The sequence below is a fragment of the Mesoplodon mirus genome, assembly GCF_964341445.2.
Source record: "Mesoplodon mirus genome assembly, chromosome: 12".
Classification (NCBI taxonomy): domain Eukaryota; kingdom Metazoa; phylum Chordata; class Mammalia; order Artiodactyla; family Ziphiidae; genus Mesoplodon; species Mesoplodon mirus.
In genome coordinates this window covers 48,067,491-48,090,568 of record NC_138988.1, presented here as the reverse complement: position 1 = coordinate 48,090,568, position 23,078 = coordinate 48,067,491, and the positions used below count along the sequence as shown (strand labels likewise).

Genomic DNA, 23,078 nt, shown 5'->3' with positions numbered 1-23,078 from the left:
GTTCCCCTTTTGGATGGCGCTGCAGTGGTCTGGCGGGGGGCAGGGGGCGCGTCTGAAGGAGGTTGGACCCGCCGACCAGAGAGTCCAGGTTTCCAAGATGTATTGTCCCTCTGGGCCAGCCGTGGTCAAGAGAAGGTAGAAAACCCCTGAATCCTCTTAGCTTGAAGGCCTCCTCATGATACTTTTACGGACAATCCTATGTAGTATATGTTGTATGCCTTTGAACCAAATAAGTAAAAGGATACTTCAAAAATAAGCACTAGGTAAACCTTTTTGAAAACGTGTTAGGCAGCATCTACTGAAGGTGCATACGCGTCCACCCAGCAGCTTCACTTCCCGGTGGATGCGAGACAGAGGTGTGGACATGTGTTCACTAAGGACGTGCAGGAGGACACTGCCGGTGGCCCTGTACTTAGCACCCCATGCTGGAAACAACACAGTGCCCATCGATGGTAAGATAGATGCCTTGTGGGGTGTTCAGGTGACATGATCCTACACAGAAATGAAAATGAACCAGCCTTAGCCACGCGCAACAAAATGGATGAATCTTACAAATGAAGACGCTGAGCAAAAGAAGCCAAACCCAAAATACGCGTGGCAGATTCCGTGGACATCAGATTCAAAAGCAGACAAAACTATCTGCTGTTGTTGGAAGTCTGGATCGTTAGTAGTTACCTTTCGGGGGGCATGGAGGGCCTTTGGGGTGCTGGGTGAGGCTCTATTTCTTAGGTTACACAGGTGTGTTTAGTTGTGAAAATGTGTCAAGCTGTCAGCTTATGGTATGTATGTACATTTGTTAGGATGTATGTTATAGTTCAACAAAATTTTTTAAATAGAATGAACTTTATAAACAGTCCCACTCCTCTCCATCCCCCCACCCAGAGTGTAAAAAGAAATTCCCCAAAGGTCTCCAAAGGCTTCCAAGGTCCCTGAGAAGTGAGCCCAGGTGAGCAGGGCAGAGATGGTGCTGAGGTGGGCGTGAATGACTGGCAGGAAGGGTTTTCCGGTCATCAGGAGGGGGCACTTTGGGCGGCTGGGGGGCTGTCTCCACCTGCCCAGTGTGAGGGGAGAGGCAGTGAGGGCGGAGGGGCCCTCCTGGGCTCCAGGGGGCTAGTGTGATCACGTCATCGTTCCCAGCCTCTGAAGCGATTCTTGTGCAAAACAGCATAAGGTTACTTATCCTCTTAGCAAGCTTAAGGGCCGAATCAAACCTGTCCTGCCAGCTCTGCTGGGTTCCTCTCAAACAAGATCACATGAATGAATGCGCTTGAACCTAAAAGGACAAAAGGGCTGCACGAACTGTGGGCATCATGCTCCCAGTGGCTGCATGGCTTGTGGCATCGTGGGATCTTTTTAAAAAAAAATTTATTTATTTATTTATTTTTGGCTGCGTTGGGTCTTCGTTGCTGCACGCGGGCTTTCTCTAGTTGCGGTGAGCAGGGGCTACTCTTCGTTGCAGTGCACAGGCTTCTCATTGCGGTGGCTTCTCGTTGCAGAGCATGGGCTCTAGGTGCACGGTCTTCGGTAGTTGTGGCACGCGGGCTCAGTAGTTGTGGCTCATGGGCTCTAGAGTGCAGGCTCAGTAGTTGTGGCTCATGGGCTTAGTTGTTCCACGGCATGTGAGATCTTCCTGGACCAGGGCTCGAATCCATGTCCCTTGCATTGGCAGGAGGATTCTTAACCACTGCGCCACCAGGGAAGTCTGGGATCATGGGATCTTAGTTCCCTGACCAGGGATTGAACCCCGGGTCCTGTCAGTGAAAGCCCAGAGTCCTAACCACTGGACCGCCGGGGAATTCCCTAGAGTTTCATTCCTGAACTGTCATAATCTCGTTTTAATAACATCTAAGAAGAATAAAAAGACATTTGAAGTAAGACTGATGATCATGATAATAATAGCTGCCAACATTTATTGAGCACGTACTGTGTGCCCAGCCTGGTTCCTGAGCACATTATGTTTATTAACAACAGTGTCTCTGGGGTGGGTACCAGTATTACTCCTGCTTCACAAAGTAGGAGACCAAGACTCAGAGTGTTACATCACCTCAGAGCTTCTGAACCAAGCCAGTCTGGTTCCAGACTCTGGGTTCTGAACCACAGGGTTACCTCTGCTTTCTTTAAGGAATGATCACTTTCTTGATGTTTGGGCACCGTGAGACATATACACCCAGCTGGGCGGGGCTAAAGCCATCGTCCCTTTTCAGCTTATATTTCGATGTATATTTCATTTTGTTTAGGTTAACTTATAAGAGCAGAAAAACCTTATAATAGCAAGTTTGGAAAATGAAGGAAAGAAAACTACCTATAATCCCATCCCCTCTCCCCAACCACTCCTGCCATCTAGGACCGTTTTCTTCCAGTCTCCATTATGAGTTTATTTTTTATAAAACCAGAGTCCTATTCCCTTGGTACCTACAAAGAGGACATATAAACCTAAAAGTGTGTCAAAGTCTTCATGGTGCTTTTACATCATGCCCAGCTGACTTTTCTTGCAGTCGTGAATGGAGCATGTTTTGATTTTCCAACATGGAATCACACTGGAACATCTTCCCATGTCCTGGATTGTCTCCTTAGCCGCTGACATTCCTTCCCCTTTTCCCAGCCCAGGTACTCTCTCTTTTTAAAAATAATTTATTTATTTATTTATTTATTTTTGGCTGCGTTGGGTCTTTGTTGCTGCGTGCAGGATTTCTCTAGTTGCGGCGAGTGGGGGCTACTCTTCATTGCGGTGCACGGGCTTCTCATTGCGGTGGCTTCTCTTGTTGCAGAGCACGGGCTCTAGGCACGTGGGCTTCAGTAGTTGTGGTTCACAGGCATTAACGTGCAGGCTTAGTAGTTGTGGCCCACGGGCTTAGTTGCTCCGCAGCATGTGGGATCTTCCTGGACCAGGGCTCGAACCCGTGTCCCCTGCATTGGCAGGTGGATTCTTAAGCACTGCACCACCAGGGAAGTCCCCGGGTACTCTCTTAATGGCTGAGGGTGAAGATGGGGGAGGCTGAGAAGTGGCAGCAGAGCCTTATAACATTTATTTGTTTTTAAATACCTGCATAATAAATGAATGCCTCTTCATTGTAAAAGAGTCCCGTGACACAGGAATATAGGGATCTAATCCCTGAGATCACAGAGCTCTCTGTTTTTCTGCCCTGCCCCCAGCTTCTTCATCACCACTTACACGGTCCATGGGGGAGAGGGGTGAGGAGGACTAGCTCTGCCTTTGGGACACCTCTCCCACAATGACACCACCTAATGCTTGGCCGGTTTTTCTGTCCTGGCAAAGTTTATGTGCCTCTGGAGGATCACTATGCCACCTGTCTTGTACTGCAGGTACAGCAAGTTAGCGCTTAAGGGCTCATCTCATTCTAGGATTTAATTTATTTATACTTCTTTGCATTTACAACTTTTTTTTTTTGGCCACGTGGCATGCGGGATCCCCGGTTGACCAGGGATCCAACATGTGCCCCCTATAGTGGAAGCGCGGAGTCTTAACCACTGGACCGCCAGGGAAGTCCCTGCATTTACAACTTTTTGATAGCGTTAAATAAAAATATGTTTTTGTTTGTTTATTCAGCATTCTCTCCTTGTCACAGCACAGGGGATGTTCTTTCTTGACCATCTCCATTTTAACCCGAAGTGGAACTATATGTCTTTTACTAGACTGTGGTTTATTATTTTTTATTGTGAAAAATATGCGTACAGTAGAATATATGCTTCATACAGCTAATTGTGAAACATATTAATAAATCAAACACCTGTTCTCAGAGCACTCTGGTTAAGAAATAGAACATTGCCAGAACCTTAGAACCGTCCTGTGTACCCTCTTCAGTTGCATCCCCAAGAGGTGGATGAGGAAGCAGCCTCACAAGCAAATTTCATGTTGGACATGCGTGGACAGAACCAGCTTTAGATCTCCCCCGCAGTCCTGTGTGATAAGCAAGAGGCATTGGCCTGACACTAGCTCTTTGTGGTAGAAGAACTCTGGAAAACAGCCTTTTCTGCCTTGGGGGAATTGTCACAGCCATTTTTTGTTTTTTGTTTTCTTTTTCCTTACAGTGCCTAAGACAAAGATTTTGGCCACTGGAGGAGCATCTCACAATAGAGACATCTTGCAGGTAAGTGCCGGTAGCAAGCCCTGAGCTAGGGCCTCTTCCACGTCTAATACTTCTAAGAGCCAGACACTCAGCAGTAACACTGCCTCTGTTCCCACTCCTGCAGGGATGGGGAGCTTACAGCTCATTCTTTCCCAGGAAGCCAGCTCTTTACAGCACACACGGCAGGCAGATTCTATCTTACGCTCAAGTGAAAACCACTGCCCTGTACGACTCCACTCTCTGATACCAGCACTGGCCTCTGGAGTCACACAGAAAGTGCCTGTCCTTCATGGCAAACCTTCTGACATCTAATGCCAATGTTCTTATCTTCCTCAAGGTTTCCCCCTTCCAATTTAAACATCTCTGATTTTCCCAGCCATTCCTCTTATAATACAGTTGCCAGGATTTGTCACTGTCTTTCTGGTCCTTCATTATGCTAGACATATATGGCCCAAAGTAGAATCAACCTGCAGATATCTGACAATCAAGCTGTTAGCCCCAAATCATGGGGCTGTTACTGTCTTATTGGGACTGAGAATTTTGGGGTATAGCCCGAGGCTGCCTTAGCTGTTGGAGTAACTGAATCAACTGTTGACTTGTACAATCGTATACCTGTCTTAGGTAAGATTCTCTAGAAGCAGAGCCTGCAATGGAAATTATTCTATGAGTGATTTGTTGGGAGAGTGCTCCCAGGAGAAAGGGAGAGAGGGATCCAGGTAGGGCAGGGGAAGGAGGATAGACAAGGATGTGGTTTTGGTTGGAGTCAGCTTCAGCTCCATCCCGTGGGGAGATATGGTCCATGAACTATGCCGCAGACTTGCTTCCACCCTGGGGTAAGAGGGCCAACTGGCTGTCGTGGGAAGAGATACGAATAACCTCCTGTGAGAGGCAGCCTCTGTTCAGTAAAGAGCAATTCTTCTGAGGAGGGGCGGCTGTGGGCCATTATCAGCCAACACTCACAGCATCTGGGTGAGGGTGCACACCGGTCCAGCAAGGGGATCCAGATGGGGCATCAACAATACCTCTGGTTAACTAAGACCCCCACGTCTTTTCCATGTGAGCCCCCCTTAGTACACATCCTCTATTCTAAATTTATGCAATTTATTTTGGGGACCTACATGGAAAACTTTATCTTTATTCCTATAAGACATGCATTTGTTAGTTTGGGTTTGTTTGGCCTTGTTAATATTAGTCTGAGACCTAGCCATCTCCACCTTGATGGTTTGTTGCTAAGCATACTTAAGCATACTAAATCTTCCTCCTCATCTTTGATAAAGTGGTTAAACAATGCAGGGACAACCCAGAGAGCTGTGGCCCTTCACTAGAGACTTCTCCCAGGCCACCCTGACCCTATTATCACCAGGGCGGCATGGCCAAGTGTACTTCCTTTAAGGCAGTAGAGGTGGAATGGAAGGTATCAGAAGACGTATTAGAAGAGAGAGCCCAGAAAATGCATGTCTGTGTGCATGTTCCCTCTGAGGAATGACTCACCACAGTAAGAACTTCTGTCCTTCCCAGGTGCTGGCAGATGTGTTTGGCACCCCAGTGTATGTCATAGACACAGCCAACTCAGCCTGTGTGGGCTCTGCTTACCGAGCTTTCCATGGTAGGTCAATGGATGGCGCCAGATGCCTCTGGAAGCGGTTGGGGCACTGGCTGGGCTGAGGACAGTGGAAAGGGGAGATTGGGATGTTCCTAGTCTTTAGGGACATGGGAGGCTTGGGGTCTTTAGATTCACTTTTCTCCCCTCCCAGCAGGGGGGAACCAACCCAAAACCCTCTGTTCCTTTGTGCTTTACTTAAACTGGGAAAGAGAGGCAGGGTCCTAACTAAATGAGGCCTGGTCAGAGTCAGACTCAGCCCAGGGACATTGGTTGAGGGCACTTGGGCATGGGTCTGGACAGCTGGTGGGCAGGAAGGGGTAGATAAAGTCCAGAGCCATCTTTTCAACAAGAGCAGAAGTTGAGACAAAGGCGGAGGCTTCAGAGCCAAGCAGTCCAGGACCCTGGACAGCTCCTTGGGGGTAGTGGGGAACCAAGGCTCTGATGGAGGCCTCCCTGAAACTGCGGGAGCAGCACAAGCCCACGAGGGCGTTCTTCCACCCATGTGGTCGACTTGCCCTGTCCTCTGCCTGCTCAGGCCACTCCTCCGGCCACCCATGTAACTCAAGGGCTTTGTCCTTTCCCTCTAGCGGTTGCATTCTTCACACATTTATCCTTAACTTTTTAACACACCTATTTAAACTTGTATGATTTCTTTCAACATTGAGAATTAATCAGGGACCATAGCCTTCTCTTAATAATTAAACTCCTACTCTTTCATTCCCCTCCCTCTCCACCCTATCCACCTTGCCCTACCTTGTGCCACCGCCTTTATCAAGATTATTGGGCAATTTCTTTCTTTCTTTCTTTCTTTTTTTCTTACGGCTTGTGGGATCTCAGTTCTCCGACCAGGGATTGAACCCAGGCCACAGCAGTGAAAGCACGGAGTCCTAACCACTAGGCCACCAGGGAACGGGCAGTTTATTTCTAGGCTGTTATGTTTTTAATCAAACTTTACAACATGTTGGCTTTTATTTGCACTTACGTATGAGTTTGTCTTTTTTTTTTTTTTGACTCTCTGCTGTTTCTTTTTCCTTCATTTCTATGCTAGTTTTGTTGGAATATACAGCCAGAATACATAATTAAGAGGAAATTCAGTAGGTGATAATTTTCTGAGGGCTTGCATGTCCAGCAAGGGCTTGGTTTCACCCTCCCAAAGAACGCTACCTTGGCTGGACAAAGGACTCTAAAATATTTTCCTCAGGACTTTGAAAACACCATTCCATAAGCTTCCAGCCTTCAGCGTTGCCCATGAGGAGTCTGCGGTTTACCTTATACTCCTCCTTTTGCCGAAGCAGAAAAGGAACTACCCTTTGGGGCCTCCGCTGCTGTGCTGTGCTGTGCTGTGTTTCTTTCTTATTTTTCCTTTTCCATGCCTATTTAGTTGTCAGACATTACCTGGAGGTACTGCCCTGCTCTGCCCTCCAAAACTAAAACCTGAGCTAGGTCCTAGCACACCAGTTCCCACTTTATGTGGACATCCATTCTCTCCAGCTGGGTCCAGGGATGAAAGCCAGTCATGCAAAGCCAGTCTGTGAGTGAGTAGAGGGGGACAAGAGTCTTTCAAGTAGTCTCTCTGGTGGCTACCCCACCCCACTGTGTCCCCTCATCCACACAGCTCTGGGCTGGGATGTTCCAGCATTCTTCAGAGAGAAAACTGGGCCTCACATCTTCAGTGGGCCCTCCTCCCCTCTGGGTGGTCTTGAGTTTCCCTTCAGTCTGATACTTCTCCTTTAATTGCCTGGAAATCCCTTACCGTTTCCTGCCCACCTATGACAACCTTCTCTCTTTTCCAGCCCTGCCACTCTTTGGCTTGGTGGGCATTTATTGAGTGCCTCCTGTATGCGGGCAGTGTGCCAGGCACCAGGGCTCCAGTGGAGACCCAGTCCTGGCCTCTGAGAGCTTCCGGCTCGAGAAGGGGCGGACCTTAAACAAATCTGTGGCAGAAGTAGTGAGATGTGCCCTGAGGAAAGCGGATGGTGCTGAGGGCTGGAAGAGATGTTCCTAGCGGCAGCTTTTCTGAGAAGAGAGAAGAACATTCCACACAATGAAAAGGCTCTGAGCAGAAGGAATTGAGAGCAGTTGGGGTGGCTGGAATGCAGTGAGCGATGTGGAGAGTGGAGCCGCGTGAGGGAGGAGAGGCGGGCGGACCCGCCCCTCTGTCAGAGGTCAGAGGTTAGCTGCCTCCCGACATATGCTTCAGACAAAGAAGGCCCTGCTGAGAAGAGGCCTGCACTTGAAACTTTCCTTCTCTTTCTTTTTTTTAAAGATGGTTTTATGGAGGCCCAATTTATATAACATAAAAATCACCCATACTTAAGCGTACAATTCAGTGATTTTTAGTTAACTTTCCTGAGTTGTACAACCATCACCATAATCCAGTTTTAGAACATTTTATCACTACAGAGATAAAATGCTATTTCCGGGTAACACCTTCATTTGCAACATGCAGTGAGGTGAAATGAGCTTTCCCTTCTAGGCCTTGCAGCTGGAACAGATGTGCCCTTTTCAGAGGTTGTGAAGTTAGCCCCAAATCCCAGATTAGCTGCTGCCCCAACCCCGGGAGCGTCTCAGGTAAGAGACCATCAAGTTCATTCGTGGCGTTTGCATCGTGAAAATCAACTACGTTCTTTTTTCCAAAAGGTAAGTTTTTCTTTATCACCTACATTATAGCTGATGTGCTCAACTAAAGGGGAAATCTACTTTTTTTTTTAATTGTCAAGGAAACAGAGCAAAAGAAGACAGGTTGTCTCTGAGATTCAGAGATACGGCTGATCTTATAGCCCCAGGGATCCGATGGCTCACTGCATCTTCCTTGCTCAGATGCCTTGGGGTGCGCCCTTCTAATTCACAGGGTTACAGAGGCCACTGAAAGACTCTGTCACTTAAGCATAAGATGTGCTGGGTTTCTACCATTCAGATCTGAAATCTGGATCCAAGACAACTGTGTGGTCACTCAGTCAAAGGGAAGGCAGACCCCACTTGTTACAGGTTGGGTTCCCTGGAAAGCAGACCCTGAGTTGTTGATTAGGATGCAGGAGATTTATTAGGGGACACTCTTGGGATCTGCATCTGTTGAAGGAAACAGGAAGAGGCAGGGCTGGGCAGAGGCAGGAAGTGAGCTGCAGGGCGATCTCAGTGGAGCCCTCAGTCAATCCTACAGGAAGTTCTGAAGCTGGGATGACTCTTTCGAGTTTTACCCAGTTGTGGTGAGGGGGATGGGCCTTTATACCCCATGTCAATCAGTTATTGCATGCAGGCCACCCCAGGATGGGGTAAGGCATCTCTCTATAGCCAGAGCAATCCACAAAGGAGGCTGTCAGCTGAGGGCTGAGAGAATAAGTTCTCTGTTCCTGCAGGGCAATCCGGGTGGTATGCCATAGCATCCATTTCACCACCCTTCCTGTTTGCAGAAGGTTCTTGCAGTCCAGGAGCAGGGGGTGACACAGACAGAGGGCTTTATTACTCACAGTACAGCAGGCAGCATAAGCTTCATGTTTGCATCAGTTTTTCTTGGCCCTGAAGTGCCATCGGGCGGTGTGGAGTGGAACCAGGTGGATACTGTGCACACACTGTGTCTGTGTCACAAATGAGGGACCCTGCTCATAAATTTAGGAGCTGCGAGCAAACCTGTCCAAAGGAGACATCTTTATCATCCTGGTCAGCAAACAAATTTTCCCTCTCCCTATCTTCCAAGGCTGTTTGCTATACAGACACCCTTGAAAAGATAGTCTGGAACAAAAGCTGTCACAAGACATATAGAAACACCCTGGAGAATTGTCTCACAGCTTATCTTGGAAGCAGAAGCTCATGCTATCCAGGTGACTAGATAACCCACACACTTGGGTCTGCCCAGGCTTCTGTTACTTTCTGTTGTGTGCCCTTCTGTTTAAGAGGGAGTTCAATGAAGTAGAAAGATCCTACCTTGAGATAAAGGGCCTTTGGGTTCTGGTTCTTATTGTGCCTCTCCCTCTCTGTGTGACCTTCGCATGACCTTGAGCTGCACTCCTCATCTCTGAACCTCTGGTTCTTCATCTGGGAAGTGGGGACATCTGTCTGGCCTACTTTTAACCTGCTAATTGTGAGGGTTAAGGAGAATCCTTGCCTATCATGGCTTTATTTATTTATTTATTTTTTGGGCCACGCCTCGCAGCATGCGGGATCTTAATTAGCTCCCCAGCCAGGGATTGAATCTGCGACCCCTGCAGTGGAAGCTCGAAGTTTTAACCACGGGACAACCAGGGAAGTCCCTATCGTGGGTTTACTATACAACAGGAAGTCTGACGGTGTTGCCGTGTTGGTTCAGTGGTTCAACAGTGTCAGGGCTACCGGTGAGGTTTTCCGAAGTTCTCCAGATCAGCAGTGGACAGTGAGAACATCATGAGAGCCACATATGTCATTTAAATTTTCTAGTAGTCTCATTTTTGAAAAAAAAAAGTAAAAATAAATAAGTGGCTAATTTTAATGTATTTAATTTAACCCAATATGTCCAAAATATTGTCATTTCAACATGTAATCAATAAGAAAAGTTGCTAATGTGATAGTTTACTTCTTTTTTTTTGTTTTGGCTGAGATTTGAAATCTGGTGTGCATTTCCTACTGATAGCACCCATCACATTTCAAGCGCTCAGGACCGCATGTGGCTTGTGGCTACCATATTGGATAGTGCTGTACTGGGTATGCTCCACATGGCCACAGGATGTATGCAGCTTCTCCTAACATCACGTTCCCCCTCAACTGTATTCATAGGCAGAAATCAGAGCGTGGCATTAGGCAAGGAGTCTCTCCTCACACACTCTTGCTTTTCAGGGAGAAACATACTGGTCTGTTTCCCTCAACTCCCCCAGGAGAGTACCACTTGGTTATACTGTCAACCTTGGTTGTAAGAAAGGCTGAAGTGGAGTCTGGCTCTTTCATCCTCTCTAGAAGGAGGCCAGCAAGGAAGAAGGTAGTGAGGGTAAGCTTTAGGGCAACAAACAGCTGTAGCTGCCTCATTACAGGCGGCAGATACTCAGTGTGTGTGTACCACCACTCTCCCTGGCTTGCCCATGACCAAAGTCACTAATAGCTCATGGAACTCTTTACCATTAAACCCAAGTGTAACCTCGGAATCCTTCTCAACACCAGGTGGCAAGAAGTGACAGTCTGTGATTGTTGGCATAAGTGACCTATTTGAGGACTGGATTGTAAATACCTTGAGAGCAGGACAACATCCTGTTTGCTTTCTGTGGCACCTGTGTGCTCAAGTGGAAACTCAAAACAGTAACAGTGTTTTCCCTGTAGGCTCTACTGAATGTTACAATTTCCTCCTTGGAGAGAATGTCACAGCCCTCTTAGGTCTGAGTTCACAGGCAGAGCTGCTCCAACTGCACCAAGAGTAGGCCCTAGTTGCGTAATCAGTTACTAAAGGCCTTGACTTTGGAGCCAATTAAACCAAATTAAGAAGGGATGGGATTGGCATGACCTCCTGGTGGTATATGTGAGTCCCAAGGAAATCTGGGTCCCTTGGCCAGCCTTGTGTTGCTTGTCTGTAAGACCACATGCGCTGACCTAAGGTGCAAGGCTTACAGAGCTACAGATGAAAACAGCTTTAAACAAAAAGAATGAAGAGGAGGAATGTAGGATTGTGTTCCTTTCTGGTCCTTTTTCCCTTGTTGGTTTTTTGGTTTTGGTTTTGGTTTTGGTTTTATTTTATTACATAGCACACTGTATATATAATTTTATAGCCTGCTTTAAAAATTCTACATTACAGTGTAAGTATTTATATTCTTTTCTTTTTCACAGTATACAATTTATTATATTATTTGTGTTTACATTGTCATAAATATTCATGTTTGACATCTTTACATGTTATATTATTACCATTTTTTAAAAACATTTCTTTACTACAAACTTTTACTATGCTAAGAATTTATATTCTTAAAGGTATACATACTTTTTTTTTTTTGGTTTGCACATAGTCATTTATTTAACAGCTATTTATTAAGTTCTTACTGTGTGCCTAGCACTATGCTAAGCTCTAGGAATCCAAACACACCATCTCTTGTGTGTTTGGGATATAATGGGAGATAATGGCACATAAAAAAATAAATTCCTAATTGCTACAGACTGTTTGGGCTTCTCCAAAATTCATTTTTTTAAATTAATTTTTATTGGAGTATGCTTGCTTTACAATGTTGTGTTAGCCTCCACTGGGATTTTTTAAAATTAATTTAAAAAATTCATGAATTGAAATCTTTACCCCAAAAGTGATGGTATTAGGAGGTGGGAATTTATGAATGTGATTAGGTCATGAGGCTGGAGCACTCAGGATGGGATTAGTGTCATTACAAAAGAGACCCCAGAGAGATCTCTGGCCCTTTCCCCCATGTGAGGACACAACAAGAAGATGACTGTCTAGGAATCAGGCTCTCACCAGACAGAATCTACTGGCATCTCAATCTTGGACTTCCCAGCCTCCAAAAGTGTGATAAACAAGTTTCTGTTGTTCATAAGCTACTCAATCTATGGTATTTTTGTTATAGCACCCAGAATGGACTGACACTAATCATCATGCAATTTGCAGAGGTGCACAGGGACATACATGTTATTATTATTTATTTTATTTAATTTTTTTTTTGCGGTACACGGGCCTCTCACTGCTGCGGCCTCTCCCGCTGCGAAGCACAGGCTCCGGACGCGCAGGCCCAGTGGCCACGGCCCACGGGCCCAGCCGCTCCGCGGCACACGGGATCCTCCCGGACCAGGGCACGAACCCGCGTCCCCCGCACCGGCAGGCGGACTCCCAACCACTGCACCACCAGGGAAGCCCCATGTTATTTTTAATGACTGCATAATATTCTATCTGGCTAATGAACCATATTTTCTCGAGCATTTTCCATGTCTTAGAGCAGTTGCTTCTAGTTTTTCAATTATTATAATTAACCCTATGTGGGTAAAGGGTTAACAAAACCTTTCCCTATTCTGCATGAGAATTTGACTTTTGGTTAATGTTCTAGCTCTGCTTCCTTTGAGACTCAATAAAAGTGGAATGTCAACAGTGTTACCAGGCAACATTGCTATGTCAAAATGGCCTTGAGTTAGGAAACTGCATCTGGAATGGGAAAACATAAATACCTAAGGGGAAGTCATACTTAGGGCTCCCTGAGTGCAGTGACTTCTCACGGGCATGGCTCTTGTCTATGGAGTTGTTAACAAGGGATACTCCTGTGGGGCGTGAGGTTTCAAAGCCAGGGTGGTTCTTGCACCTGTAAGATGTGGATTTCATCTCCTTGCACCTGAGCTGTAACCTGGGGGGCAAGGAGGGAAGAAGGAAGGGAGGCAGAGATACCCTTTCCTGGACACCTGTGCAAACTGTTCATGGTCTCCTGCAGCCACTGTGCCAACATGCGTGTTTCTCCAGTATATCCTTTTGAGGGCCAAGGTGTGGCCCATGGTAGTCTTATGAGTCTGAACGTTTAGTGGTGTCTAAGAGGACGTTTGGTGGGCCTAGCACCCTACACTTAGGATTACTTCCTCAGGAGAGCTTTGCAGAAGTAGAATAACTAGGTCAAAAGCCATGGGCACTTTCAAGCCCCTTAATACAAATATAAAGTTGAATTGATTTACAAAAGGGTTGCACCACCAACTTCTACCAACTGTGCAATGAAACAGCCATTTCCAGATACCTTCATCAGAATTTTTAAAAATTTTGTAGATTTGATAACAAAAACTGGTTTCTTGTCATCATTTGCATTTTTTAAAGATCTTAAACTACAGGTTTGAGAACTATTAGCATTTCCTCTTTTGTGAATTGACACTTCCTTTTTTCTGCCCAGCAAACAATTTAAATTGCAAGTACACGGGATGTAGAATTTTTTAAATTGCAAGTTGCAAAGAGATGTAAGAGCACCTTCCCTTCGCCATCCTAAACTGCTCTTTCCACCCCTCCAGGTCTATGATGCCCTCCTCCAGCGGTATGCCATGCTTGAGCAGAGAATCCTGACCCAGACCCGGGGGCCTCCGGAGTGAATTCCACAGGCCCAGTCTCACTTATTCCACTTGGAGACGTGGCGTTGGACAGCAGGGAACCTCTTCCCTGTTCTAAGCAGCTCTGCCTGCCCACCTGACTCCTTGCGGTGCTCCAACCTGCCCAGGACCACCTTAAAGCCCACCTTAGCACATCCTCCGGAACACAGCTTGTGTCCCTGTGCCCTTGTGCCCAGGGCAGGAAAGCATCTCTCTTCCTGTCTTTTATCCCAGGAGGCAAGATAACACTGAGCCTGGGAAATGTCCAATAAAAATTGTGACTTTTCCCCTTTTGGGACCTAAATCAGCAGAATGGGAGAGACAAAACAAAATAAATAGATTCTTTCCTCTTTATTCACTAGTTTTCAGGATGATGAGTTGATTGCCAAGCATCCTCTAACAGCAACTAGATTTTTAGTATCAATAGGATACGTTTAACATACTTTATATGTCTTAATCCATTGCAGTAATTATTTTTCTCCTTGTGTTCCTTCTGATAGCTATACTCTCCAACTTTTCTCCTACTTTCCTGATCTATCATTCATTCTTTCTTCTTTACTGTTACTTCTGCTCTGTCTACTCCTTAATGATTGCTGGGCCCCAAATCTCTGTTCTCATTCCTCTCTCCCTCCAGTTTTGTCCTCTCTTGTTGGATGATTTCATCTAGCCTTGGGCTTCAACTGCTACTTATATACTAATAACACCCAGCTCTATGTTTCCAGCCAGAACTCTCCTTGGAGTCAGCCAGCATTCTCACAGGGGTACTTCAGACTCCACTTATCCTTTTTTTTTTTTTAATTTTGAGTCATTTTTTAAAAATTTTATTTATTTTAATTTATTTATTTTTGGCTGCTTCGGGTCTTTGTTGCCACGCTTGAGCTTTCTCTAGTTGTGGAGAGTGGGGGCTACTCTTTGTTGTGGTGAGTGGGCTTCTCATTGCGGTGGCTTCTCTTCTTGTGGAGCACGGGCTCTAGGCACGTGGGCTTCAGTAGTTGTGGCACATGGGCTCAGGAGTTGTGGCTCACGGGCTCTAGAGTGCAAGCTCAGTAGTTGTGGTGCACGGGCTTAGTTGCTCTGTGGCATGTGGGATCTTCCTGGACCAGGGCTCAAACCCGTGTCCCCTGCATTGGCAGGCAGATTCTTAACCACTGTGCCACCAGGGAAGCCCCAGACTCTGCTTATCTTCCCTTGCCCTTCCCCAAACCTCCTCCTCCAGAGTTCCTGTTTCAGTGAATTGGTACCACCAACCATTCACTCATTCATTTATTCAGGAACCCAAGCCCAGAACTCAGATATCTGCTTTCCCACATCAAATCAGGCACCAAGTGATTTTTGTTATTCCTTTGGTAACTCTTAAAGCAGTTCCTTTCTCTCCATTCCTCCCTGTTTTACTTTATTCCTTGCTCAAATTATTGCAGAAGCCTCCATAGAAAGTCTGCCTCCTGCAAAATCCTCCAGATTTTTCTTCTGCCACAGGCCCACACCTATGTTGGGACTTCAGTTAAACCAAACTACTTGTGATCTCACCCAGAGTAGAAAAATGCTGCAACAGCTTTGAGACCTAGTGGATCAGAGCAGAGACAGAGACTACCCTAGTGGGAAGTCAAGGGAAGGGGTTTAGAAAATAAGTAGGACCAGAGATATCACTTGTGAGAAAGATGAAGTCATCTTGAAAGGGAGTGGTGTCCCTTTCAGGCTTAAAAAGGGAAACAAGAAGCTGAAGATAACAGCCTATCAACAGCAGGTCAAAGATTCAGAAGAGGAACTTCCGTGGTGGTCCAGTGGTTAAAAATCCGCCTTCCAATGCAGGGGATGTGGGTTTGATCCCTGGTCAGGGAACTAAGATCCCACATGCCACAGGGCAACTAAGCCCGTGCGCCACAACTACTGAGCCTGTGCACTCTAGAGCCCTTGCACCATAACTACTGAGCCTGCATGCTCTAGAGCCCGCACGCCACAACTAGGGAGAAGCCCACGTGCCACAATGAAGGATCCCACAGGCTGCGACTAAGACCCAATACCACCAAAAAAAAAAAAAAAAAAAGATTCAGAAGAAAACAGACAACTCTCCCCACCACCACCACCACCTAGACATTACTTATTAAAGAAATTACATTATTAGCCAACAGTAAAAGGTCTCTTTTCTACCAAGAAACAGAAAGCCACTCAATCCATTCCCCATTTTACCCCTGCCCCCATAGAGTTGCCCATTATTACAAGGATGTCAACATAAATAGAAAAAGGAACTCACTATTTATACAAATACGGGAAGAAAACAAAGTGAGAATCATAACTTTTCAAGCTAATGAAATACACCAAATAAAAAGGAACAAAGAGGGTAAACTATAACAACCCTCCAACATGAACTTTAAAATAAAGAACAACGGTGGATGTGAAAGAATACCACAGATCAGAAATTCAGAAACTCAGAGTAAAAATGAAAAAGCAACAGCGTATATGGAAAGAGAACTGACCAAACTTGGGAAAGAATTTGAACAAAAAGGTAAAATCACCCTAGATAATGAAGACTACATTACAACATACCCAAATGAAAATAGGAACGACTGCAAGTACCATAAAGCATATAGAAGATAGGAATTTAAAAAGCTAAGACAGCAAAAACAATATAAAGGAAGAGCTGGAAAGGCCCAGAAAGAAAATGATAGACAAAGAAGACAGGCAAAGAGAAACTAACACAGTTAAAGTTGGAGCTCTTGAAGCTAAAATCTAAGACAATGGAGCAGAGTTAATATTTAAAACTAACCCAAGAGAAATTCCTGAAAACAAAAGACCTGAATCCATATCCATAAAGTATATTTATTTATTTATTTGGCTGCGTTTGGTCTTAGTTGCGGCATGTTCTGACTAGGGATAGAACTTGGGCCCCCTGCATTGGGAGCGTGGAGTCTTAGCCACTGGACCACCAGGGAAGTTCCTGAATCTATATCTTGAAAGGGCCTATCTTGTTACTTGGAAAATTGACCCAGAATGATCAACTGAGATACATCCTAGCAAACTATTACACTTTGAAGGTGAGGGGAAATATTCTCTAGGCCAAAAGGCCTAGTCTCTTACACAGGAAAGATGAAGTTGGCAACAAACTTTTCAAAAAGCAAGTAGTAATGGAGCAACATTTTCAAGAAACTCAAAGAAAAAATATGAACCAATTGTTTTGCGTCCAGCTAAGCTGCCCTTTAAGTATCAAGGATGTTTAAAAAGAGCTCAGGAAATATTGTACTCATAACCCCCTTAGGATTCTACTAAAACAAGCTTCATCCAGCTAGGAGATGATTGGGGAAACTTCAGCAGGACTCATAGTGAGCCTTGAATAGTTTTAGACCTAAGACCAACGTGAAAGTGGGGATAAGGGTGGAAGAAGAGTACCAAATGGCATGTGCTTTGACACAGTAGAAGTAACATAACTAAATAAATCAAAAAGAAGGAAAAAAACAGTACAAAGAGCTCTGTTGCAAAGGCAATATGTGCAAGTCAAAGAATATCATTTCAAGTTGACAAACCAAGTATCAACGCTTAAATAAGGAAAAAGGGAGTAAATGTAGCATCATATACAGAGTGAATGTAATAAGGACAAGCATATGAGTCGTATTAGTAAATGAAAACTCATCATTTAAAAAAAAGTTCAGGGCTCCCCGGGTGGCGCAGTGGTTGAGAGTCCGCCTGCCGATGCAGGGGACATGGGTTTGTGCCCCGGTCCGGGAAGATTCCACATGCCGCGGAGCGGCTGGGCCTGTGAGCCATGACCACTGAGCCTGCGTGTCCAGAGCCTGTGCTCCGCAACGGGAGAGGCCACAACAGTGAGAGGCCCGTGTACCGCAAAAAAAAAAAAAAAAAAAAAAAAGCAAATTCCCTGGCGGTCCAGTGGTTAGGACTCAGTGCTTTCACTGCCAGGACCTGGGTTCAATCCCTAGTCAGGGAAGTAAGATCCTGCAAGCCGCGTGGTGCAGCCAAAAAAAAAAAAAAGACATAATGAAATCTCTGGGATATAATTAAAGCAGTGATAGGTGAAGTATAGCTTTAAAATGCAGTAACATTGATACAAATAAAAGTGTAAGAGTTAAATGAATTAAAAATACAACTCAAAAAGCAGTAATAATAATAAACTAGTGAACAAAAAAGACAAGTAATGAAGATGAGATCACGCATTAGGAAAAAATGGCAATTCCACCTAATTAATCTTTTTTTAGAAAGACACTAGTTATTTTCTCTCTAGAAAGTCCATTTCTGAGATATTTTATTCTCTCTTCATTACGTTCACTTTTCCCAGAAATCTTTCAGCATATTTATAATAGCTTTTTAAAAATCCTTGACTGATAATGACATCATCTATGTCATTTCTGTTTCTATTGACTGATTTTTCTCCTGATGGGTCATATTTTCCTGTCTCCTCTCATATCTAGTAATTAAAATTTTTTTAATTAAATTTTTTTATTATACAGTGCCAGATTTGTTCAATTCCTTTAAAAAGTGTTGGCCTGTTGTCTGGTAGGTATTTAGGTTACTTATAGATCAGCTTGATCATTTCAAGGCTTGGTAGTGTGGGCTTATAGTAGCCTTGATTCTAGGGCTAGTTTAGCTCCAGTGCCATGGAGTAACCCTCTGAGTCTTTACTCTCAGTGTCCTGGGTGTTCAGTGAGGACTTTCCACTTTGGCTGGTTAGAACTAAAAACTATCCTGTGCCAGTCTTGGAGCTATTCAGCTTGCTTGCTTTCTTCCCTCACCTCATGGAGTTTCATTCTATGTATGTGAAACCTAGAATTCAGCAAAAGCCCCGAGGAGACTCTTCTGCAAGACCTCCAGCTTTCTCTCTGCAGCTCCCTCCACTCTGGACTCTGCCCTTCAGTTTGCTGCAGCCTTCCGCATCTCCCGAGCTCCAACCTCTCTCTCTGTCCCCAACTCGACAAGGTTGCCAGGCTCTGCTTGGGATGCACTTCCTGCATTGTGGACTGGAATTTGCCTCCAGGCAGAAAGCAGGGGCATTCATAAGCCTCACTTTGTCTCTCCCCCCCCCCCCCGAGGGATTAGAGGATTGTACAAGGTCCAGAAATAAATAGTTGCCTCCTATATTTTGTCCAGTTTTCTTGTTATGGCTCCAAAGGGCAAATACCATTCCAGCTACTACATGATGGCTGGAAGTAAAACATCTTATCCAGCTTGATTTTGGTTCCACTTCCAGAAGTTTCTCCTCCTTGGAGGAGCCTGACCTAAAAGGGAGGCTTGGCTGGTCAGTTTTAAGAGTTCACAGGGACAGACTGTTCTAGCTCTTTCTATTCTTACCAGAGTCCCTTTGCATTCACTTGCTGTTGGATTGGAGAAAAACCCTCCTAGTTTCACCTACTGTTCTAAAGTTATTGAGCCATGCTTCCCAATGAGTATCTCTTAGCTATTTTGGGATTCTGTTTTTCCCAGGTACCTCTTCCACCCTGTTCCTCAGCTTCCCCTTGTACAGATGCTAGTCCATGAATCTTTTATTGCTGTTGATAGTTTGTAGTTGTCTCCATTTGCTTGTATTTTGGTGTTTTGGGGGAAACCTTGTCACCTAGTTTTATTGTAAATGTACATGGATTTTCTGGTGTTTTTTTTTCTTCTATGTAGTTGCTCTGTGAGAATTTTGGAAGATTCAAAAGCTATGCAGCCACCAACCTAGCCCCCCATCTTCTCGGAATCTGGTAGAAGTTTTAAGAGCTTGGATGTAATTTACCAGGTTCTCCTTCCCCTACCTCTGCAGTAAAGAAGCATGTATCAAAATGTTGCCTCCATTAGCCTGTGTCCCTAAGTTATTATAATGAGTACAGCTTGCTTGGTGACCCCCAGTGGACATGCAGTATGAGTGAGAAATAAATTTTGTTGTTTTGAGCCACTGGGGTTTGGGGATTTTCCATTAGCACAGCATAACCTAATCTGTTTTGAGAGTTATAGACAGTTACCTTTCCATCCAAGACAATTAATTTAGTTGACCTCAAGGTAACCACCATTAAGTTAAGAGAGAGGGTGGGAAGAAGAACTATGGGGGCAAGGAAGAAAAGAAAACAGTTTGAAATGTCTGGGAAATAACTTTTGATGTTGACGGCACATGGGACAGATTGGAAATAAATGGATACGTTTTGGGGGAATTGTATTGCCAAAAAAGCCATGCACCCATCCTATTAATGGTACCCCCTGAAATTGTTTAATGCATTGCTGTACCTAAATTATCCACTAATATATACTAATGTATATCGCCCTGTATTTCTCATAATTACCAACTGTGGCATATCTCTAACCAAGGGCCTTTCAGGAGCTGAGAGAGGCTGGGGCCAATTCTGTGTATTTAAGTGAAGAGGTCTCCAAATAAAATGACAAAAATTGTGGTTACTTTAAGAGTTTATCAGACTTCCCTGGTGGCACAATGGTTAAGAATCCACTTGCCAATGCAGGGGACACGGGTTCAATCGCTGGTCGGGGAGGATCCCACATGCTGCAGAGCAACTAAGCTCGTGCGCCACAATTACTGAGCCTGCGCTCCAGAGTCCGCGAGCCACAACTACTGAGCCTGCATGCTGCAACTACTGAAGCCCGTGCGCCCAGAGCCCATGCTCTGCAACAAGAGACGCCACCGCAATGAGAAGCCCGTGCACCACATTGCAGAGTAGCCCCCGCTCGTAACAACTAGAGAAAGCCCGTGCACAGCAACAAAGACCCAACGTAACCAAAAATAAATTAAAAACAAACAAACAAACCCCAACACATCCAGCATCAAGCCAGTTCTCTTCCATATATACTATCACCACCCAGCATCTCACATGTGGACCACTGCAACAGCAGTGAACTGAAAGCGATCGTGACTTGTCACCTGCTTTCATTCTCACCTGGCTAAAATACATCTTCTACATAGCGACTGAAATGATCTTTTAAAATGGAACTCACGGGCTTCCCTGGTGGCGCAGTGGTTGAGAGTCCGCCTGCCAATGCAGGGGACACGGGTTCGTGCCCCGACCCGGGAGGATCCCACATGCCGCGGAGCGGCTGGGCCCGTGAGCCATGGCCGCTGAGCCTGCGCGTCCGGAGCCTGTGCTCCGCAACGGGAGAGGCCACGACAGTGAGAGGCCCGCGTACCGCAAAAAAATAGGAACTCCCTTCACATTTCGCCCCTTCAAATCCTCCTGTGGCTTCCTGAAGCCCATGGGTGTGTTTTTTGAAACCAACTTGCTGATGGACTGAATATGGGAGGGATCAAGAATGACATAAATTTTCAATTTGAGCAATTGGCTGGTTATGCCGTTGATTCAGACAGGGACAACTGGAGGAGTAGCTTTATGGGGTAAACGAGGAACTCTGCTTTAGCTAGGGCAATTTCGAGATATCTGATAGGCTGCCCAATAGAGATGTCAAGTAGGGAGTTGGTTATACAAATTTGGAGTTCCCAGAGATGTCAGGGTGGGAGACACAGATGTGTTGGCAAGTTGGACCACCCTGAGCCTTTATTGTGATACCCGACTTGATGTGAAGTAGAAGAGAAGAACCAGCCAATTTAATTGTTGGCACACGGATTATAGTCGCTACCTTCCCAGTAGGAAGGAAGCAGTGACTTATCTTCCCTAGAAAAGACATAGTTGCTTTCCTTGCCATCATGCGTCTATCAGTATAGCCTCCTATAGTCTTACCAGTGACTCCAAAGTGTGGTCCCTGAGGTGTTCCTGGTGCTGTGGAAACTGGGGGTGGTGGACCCTCGTTTCAACTTCAATCAAGGCAATAAACATTCTGCAAGGTGGAGTTTTACATAAGATTTCGTTTGAGTAAGATTCCTGCTATTTAAAATAATGCAAAGCATGGAAGGAATCTAGCCTCCTCACATTTCCCCCCTTATTTATTTAGCCTCCTCACTTTTTTTTTTAATACTTTTTTATTTAGCTGTGCTGGGTCTTAGTTGTGGCATGTGGAATCTTTAGTTGTGGCGTGCGGGATCTTTTTAGTTGCGGCATGTGAACTCTTAGTTACGGCATATGGGCTCTAGTTCGGTGGCCAGGGATTGAACCTGGGCCCCCTGCATTGGGAGCGCGGCATCTTAGCCACTGGACCACCAGGGACGTCCCCTCCTCACTTTCTGTAGAAGGAAACTGAGGCTCAGAAGTGAAACAACTCAGACTTCCAGGCACCACCTCCTGCCTGGCTGCTCTTGCCCTGCTCCGAGAGAGAGGCTGTGGCAAATCAGGAGAGGCGGGAGGACAATTTCTGTATCCGAGGGTTCTGCGCCTCATCCCCGAGCTGTGAGGGGGCTTTCCCTCTTGAGCTGGGAGCCTCAGCATGGCCCCTCCAAGCTCTGATTGTGGTAAGGATGGAGGAATCTGAGACAGAGAACAACAGGCCCCCAAGGAGGAAGCTGGGGAGTGAAGAGGATAGCCGAGACATTCGCTAGACAAGTTCAACTGCGGGGACCAGAGGCAAGTGAGAAGTTTTGAAGGTGAAGAGTGCAGGGGTGGGGAGGGCAGGTGGGTGGCAGTGCTTAGAACATTTGGGGTAAGGGTAAAGAAGCAAGTTGCTAGAGGCCTTTTTCCACCTGCTGCTGCTCTGCGGGGCGGGGATCGCACCCTCTCTCACTTGGATGGGTCCAATTCCAAGATCCCCAGCTGTGCCTTTGTGTGTGTGTGGGCGGGGGGTTGGGTTGCAGACCTGGGGGACCTTGTCATTTCAGAGAAATCAGACTTTTTTTCTGCCGAGTAGTTCACCCATCAATAAAGACACGACTCCTGTGGTTCACTGTGACCCCCATCTCAGGTGGGGAAACGGTGGCGCAGAGGGGAATTCAGGCCAGAGTCCGGGGGCGGCCCAGCACTCAGGGGTCGCATGGCAGGCTGCGTTCGGGAGTTTGGGCTCCATCCAGCGCGCGAAGCAAGAATCCCGGTGCCGCGGCCCTGGGGTCCCGGGGTCCCGCGGTCCCACGGTCCCGGGGTCCCGGAGTCACGGGCCCAAACCGCGATCTCTGCCAGCTCGCCCTGCCTCGCCCTCCAGTCCTGCGGTTTGCACGCGCCTCGGGCACGGCGCGGGCGTGGGGCGGGGCCTCCGTGTTGTTGTTTCTCTGGGGGCCCCGCCCCTGAGGGGGGCGCGGACCACGCGGCCGGAGGGCCCGCCTCCCCCCGCTCCCCTCCCAACTCGCCCGCCTCTTTGTATCCAACATCCGGGTTTCCCCGCTGGCTCGGCTCCGCGGCCGCGGCTCAGGAGCCATTTTGGACTCAGTTCAGCTCCCCTCCCCCCACCCCTCCCCCCCGTTCATGGCCCCTCCGGACTCGGCCCCTGCGCCCCGGGCCCGGGCCCAGCCCCGCCGCGCTATGCCTGAGTCGGGCGCGCCCCGGCCTGCGCCCCGCCGCCGCCCCCCGGCCCCCGCGTCG

The 23,078-nt window shown here is 46.5% G+C and overlaps 1 protein-coding gene across 3 annotated transcripts in view; it reads left to right on the top strand.

The window, feature by feature from the left end:
* Window positions 1-18,861, top strand: part of XYLB (xylulokinase) — a 48,102-nt gene extending 29,241 nt beyond the window's left edge. For 2 of the 3 annotated variants that reach the window (XM_082639254.1, XM_082639256.1), the window contains 4 exons: window positions 4,051-4,109; window positions 5,607-5,694; window positions 8,168-8,262; window positions 13,621-18,861. In XM_082639254.1, coding sequence (XP_082495380.1) covers window positions 4,051-4,109; window positions 5,607-5,694; window positions 8,168-8,262; window positions 13,621-13,698 — 320 coding nt within the window. In that variant the 3' untranslated portion in view covers window positions 13,699-18,861. Of the gene's footprint in view, window positions 1-4,050; window positions 4,110-5,606; window positions 5,695-8,167; window positions 8,263-13,620 lie in introns of those variants that run through there. The other variant, XM_082639255.1, reaches the window with a different exon arrangement.
* Window positions 18,862-23,078: the final 4,217 nt, after the last annotated feature.